Source organism: Toxoplasma gondii, chromosome IV, assembly GCF_000006565.2.
Source record: "Toxoplasma gondii ME49 chromosome IV, whole genome shotgun sequence".
In the NCBI taxonomy this organism is placed as follows: Eukaryota; Apicomplexa; class Conoidasida; order Eucoccidiorida; family Sarcocystidae; genus Toxoplasma; species Toxoplasma gondii.
In genome coordinates, this window is record NC_031471.1 from 2,681,324 (window position 1) to 2,686,124 (window position 4,801).

Consider the following 4,801-nt stretch of genomic DNA (forward strand, 5'->3'; position numbering starts at 1 on the left):
GGCCCAGCTGCCTCTGTCGGGATGAGACCGCGGAGCCGAAGTGCTTTTTCTTCTTTGATGTTTTTTTGTTTTTTCACAGGCGAGCTGGCCTGTGCTTGGAGCCACAGAAGGGACAGAAGTCGAAGGGGACTACAGACGCGATGCCGCTCCTCCAGCCGTCTTGGAGGAGAGATATCAGGACTGTAGATGGAGGCGAGGGTGAGGATGAGGGGGTGGCGTGGTTGGGAAGCGACGAGAGTCGGAGAGGGAGAAGATGTTTCCGGCTTGGCAGCATTTCCTGGAGGGTGGAAAAAGAGACACCGGAATGCGATCTAGACGAGACGACGCTTTCCTCGTGGTGATGGCGGAGAGAATTGAAGAGTGGAGAAGAGGGCGAGGGAGACAGAGTCGGAGGCTTGGACGAAGGGAGGAGGAGGCGTAGGAGAGGAATCCAGATGCACTGTGTCTGCAGGGAGGAAGACGAAAGTTGTTTTTCTTTTTTTTTCTTTTTGTTTTTCTGATTTTTGTTTTTTTTGACTCCGGCCCAGCTGCCTCTGTCGGGATGAGACCGCGGAGCCGAAGTGCGTTTTCTTTTTGACTTTTTTTTGTTTTTTCACAGGCGAGCTCGCCTGTGCTTGGAGCCACAGAAGGGACAGAAGTCGAAGGGGACTACAGACGCGATGCCGCTCCTCCAGCCGTCTTGGAGGAGAGATATCACGACTGTAGATGGAGGCGAGGGTGAGGATGAGGGGGTGGCGTGGTTGGGAAGCGACGAGAGTCGGAGAGGGAGAAGATGTTTCCGGCTTGGCTGCTTTTCCTGGAGGGTGGAAAAGAGACACCGGAATGCGATCTAGACGAGACGACGCTTTCCTCGTGGTGATGGCGGAGAGAATTGAAGAGTGGAGAAGAGGGCGAGGGAGACAGAGTCGGAGACTTGGACGAAGGGAGGAGGAGGCGTAGGAGAGGAATCCAGATGCACTGTGTCTGCAGGGAGGAAGACGAAAGTTGTTTTATTTTTTTTTCTTTTTGTTTTTCTGATTTTTGTTTTTTTTGACTCCGGCCCAGCTGCCTCTGTCGGGATGAGACCGCGGAGCCGAAGTGCGTTTTTTTTTTCGATTTGTTTTTGCTTTTTCACAGGCAAGCTCGCCTGTGCTTGGAGCCACAGAAGGGACAGAAGTCGAAGGGGACTACAGACGCGATGCCGCTCCTCCAGCCGTCTTGGAGGAGAGATATCAGGACTGTAGATGGAGGCGAGGGTGAGGATGAGGGGGTGGCGTGGTTGGGAAGCGACGAGAGTCGGAGAGGGAGAAGATGCTTCCTGCTTGGCTGCTTTTCCTGGAGGGTGGAAAAAGAGACACCGGAATGCGATCTAGACGAGACGACGCTTTCCTCGTGGTGATGGCGGAGAGAATTGAAGAGTGGAGAAGAGGGCGAGGGAGACAGAGTCGGAGGCTTGGACGAAGGGAGGAGGAGGCGTAGGAGAGGAATCCAGATGCACTGTGTCTGCAGGGAGGAAGACGAAAGTTGTTTTATTTTTTTTTCTTTTTGTTTTTCTGATTTTTGTTTTTTTTGACTCCGGCCCAGCTGCCTCTGTCGGGATGAGACCGCGGAGCCGAAGTGCGTTTTCTTTTTTTGATTTTTTTTTGTTTTTTCACAGGCGAGCTCGCCTGTGCTTGGAGCCACAGAAGGGACAGAAGTCGAAGGGGACTACAGACGCGATGCCGCTCCTCCAGCCGTCTTGGAGGAGAGATATCAGGACTGTAGATGAAGGCGAGGGTGAGGATGAGGGGGTGGCGTGGTTGGGAAGCGACGAGAGTCGGAGAGGGAGAAGATGTTTCCGGCTTGGCTGCTTTTCCTGGAGGGTGGAAAAAGAGACACCGGAATGCGATCTAGACGAGACGACGCTTTCCTCGTGGTGATGGCGGAGAGAATTGAAGAGTGGAGAAGAGGGCGAGGGAGACAGAGTCGGAGGCTTGGACGAAGGGAGGAGGAGGCGTAGGAGAGGAATCCAGATGCACTGTGTCTGCAGGGAGGAAGACGAAAGTTGTTTTCTTTTTTTTTCTTTTTGTTTTTCTGATTTTTGTTTTTTTGACTCCGGCCCAGCTGCCTCTGTCGGGATGAGACCGCGGAGCCGAAGTGCGTTTTCTTTTTGACTTTTTTTTGTTTTTTCACAGGCAAGCTCGCCATGTGCTTGGAGCCACAGAAGGGACAGAAGTCGAAGGGGACTACAGACGCGATGCCGCTCCTCCAGCCGTCATGGAGGAGAGATATCAGGACATAAGGAGTCGCGGGAGACGGGGTCGGCAGCTGGGTCTGAGGGAGTAGGAGTCGGAGGGGCCTGCAGCTTGGCTCCAGCCGGAAGGTGGAGACAGGGAATCGAAATGCGTCTCACATACATTCACGCCCAGCTTGTAGTTATTCCGGAAAGAAGTCGCAACTTGAAGAGAGGACGAGGAAGACAGTCGGTGGCTTGATTCGACGAAGGAGGCAGTTCTTGACGACGGTACTTGGCTATTTGTCGGACGTGAGAGACGAACAGTCGGGCTTGGATTACGCAGGAGGTTGTTGAGCTAGGGCATGTGACGTTTTTCACCTGGGTTTGACCTTTTCGACCACGTCGTAGTGTTGACGCTGAAGGTCGTAGATCAGGAAAATCGTCGGGATGCATGCCTCAGGAACCACATCGTATGGTATGATAACCTGGACTGCATGCGAACCCATTTTGGTTGCCCGACGCCCGTCGCCTTCTTGTTGCTCAACAACGATCCGGATGTTGTACATCTCCGCCATCACAGCGAGAGTGCACTCGTCACCCCAGATCCTGTATCGTGCGTCTCCAAGCCTGATAACCCAATTAAGTTTGAGCTCGTCTTCTGCCAAGGGATAACCTTTGTAGGTTTTGTACGGAATTCTGACTCTGTATTTCTTGTCGAGTCGAGCCATTCTCCCCTCGTCTTCCTCCAGTGTGTCCGGGTTTATCAGCCAGCTAAGCCGACTAAAGTTGCCCCTCAGATAGTGCGCCACCTCTTGCCGGATTTCCGCATGGGCATCCTCTGTGCCTAGCAACGCGTAGCTGACGGAACGGAATTGACAATTTCCGTCAGGAGCAACCCGGTGCCGCTCCACAACCACCGCGTCGTAGAATGACAGCTCGGGTTGCGGCACCATGGACAGACTCTTCGCTGGCGTTTTGAAGTCATAGGCGAAGCGACGGCACCATTGCGGATGAGGGGCGATGAAGGGCAACATTTCCGGTGGTAGCTTGGCTGAAGGTCGGCTGGAGGACCGCTGCGACAACTTCGACGCTTGAACCGACTGCTCCAAAGGAGGCGCCTGCATGTCTCTGGGCAGTTGACTCAGAGATTGACACACGGGTTGCTCCTTCTCGTGGAGGGCTGCGAATCGACCGAAGATTTTTTCCTCATTTCCATCTCCGCAGCAATCTCCCGGTGATCCTCCTGGAGGTGTTGGTGTCCTCGTCGTCATCCCCTCTGCTGGTGAAATCTCCTCAGGAATTTCCCATTCGTCTCCAGAGAAGTCTTCGCCTGTCTGCGTCGACGCGACGAAGTTCGTAGTAGCAAGGTCTCCTTCGAAACTCTGGCCATCTTCGTCAGCTTGAGTCAAGACCTCGCTACTTCTAGGAGATTCGTCCGCGTCTTCTTCCGACCCTGTTTCTGACCACGCGTCTTCTTCGTTGTCTGCTTCGTACGCAGAATCATAGACGATGTCAGCGTCTCGGTCCAGATCCAGTTCCGCGGCGTCGACTCGGCTCCCAAATGACGAAACAATGACTGCATCGTCAGCGCAAGAGTGGGACTCCGGGTCGAACTCCTCGCTCGCCGTACTCGGTGTCCAGCAGATGTCTCCTTGCAGTGTAGCATGGACGCGGTAGTTTACTTTGGTCTCTGACTCCAAGTTTAGTTCCTCTTCGTCGACGCGGCCGACGAAGGAGGGAGCAAGCTCTTGCTTGTCAGAGGCACTCACGTTAGGGGTCGCGAGCACCGGCTGACAACAGCGTATCAGAGCACGCCATCCACTTGAGAGCACCATAGCCGTTTGCTCTAGCGGAGAGAGGGGTAGCGGAAGCCTTTTTGCAGGGCGTAGTAAATCACGGTATTGATAGCCGGAACCCGGCGACGAAGCAAGCTGCTGCCGCGAGACAGAAAAGAGGTTCGAGGGAAGAGTTCCCTCTACGGCAGAAACAGACATTTTAGAGGGGCTCGAGACAAGGGTCCTGGTCTGAGACCAGGGGGCTTGATGATTCGTTGAATGCATCGTACGATGGTAGAGCCGCAGAAAACAAACAGTATAATTGAATATATTTAGATCTTACAATCGTCTATCGGAACAGTCGACGTAAGCTTAATTGTAAATGGGTGAGAAATGATTGATCATCCATGTTCGCTATGGCGTGTACCTGTTGCCAAATTTAACCCCGAGTTTCGTTTTTCGACTACGAGCAGTGTCGGCGGCAATGCGTGCATGATCAGAGCCGGCCGCCACGATAGCACAATGTCACGCACACTGAGCAATCGGAGTAGTAGCGAAGCGTGGACGGATAATTCCACATAGCCAGCAAAGGCAGTTGTAGAAACAAGCACGTTTGGGGCTGTTGAGTTGCTGGCCTCGCAATCGCGACGAGGTGCTTGCCAGACAGAGCCAGCTTCCCGGTAACGAGCAGAGCGTTGGTCCTCCGTTGTCAACAGTGTAAACAATGCTGACGCTTCAGTGAGAAGTTGTGTACATCTCGATGAACCGAATCAAACAATGAATCAGTCTGAACCCGACAGTAGCGAGCGACAACTCGTTCTGACGGTAGGAT

At 53.5% G+C, this 4,801-nt stretch overlaps 1 protein-coding gene across 1 annotated transcript; it reads right to left on the reverse strand.

Moving 5' to 3' along the window:
• Positions 1 to 2,568: 2,568 nt before the first annotated feature.
• On the reverse strand, positions 2,569 to 4,029 carry TGME49_237900 (OTU family cysteine protease; the record flags this gene model as incomplete). The annotated part of the gene is made up of 1 exon (XM_018780512.1): positions 2,569 to 4,029. The coding sequence occupies one exon, from the start codon at positions 4,027 to 4,029 to the stop codon at positions 2,569 to 2,571; it is 1,461 nt and encodes a 486-aa protein (XP_018637927.1).
• Positions 4,030 to 4,801: the final 772 nt, after the last annotated feature.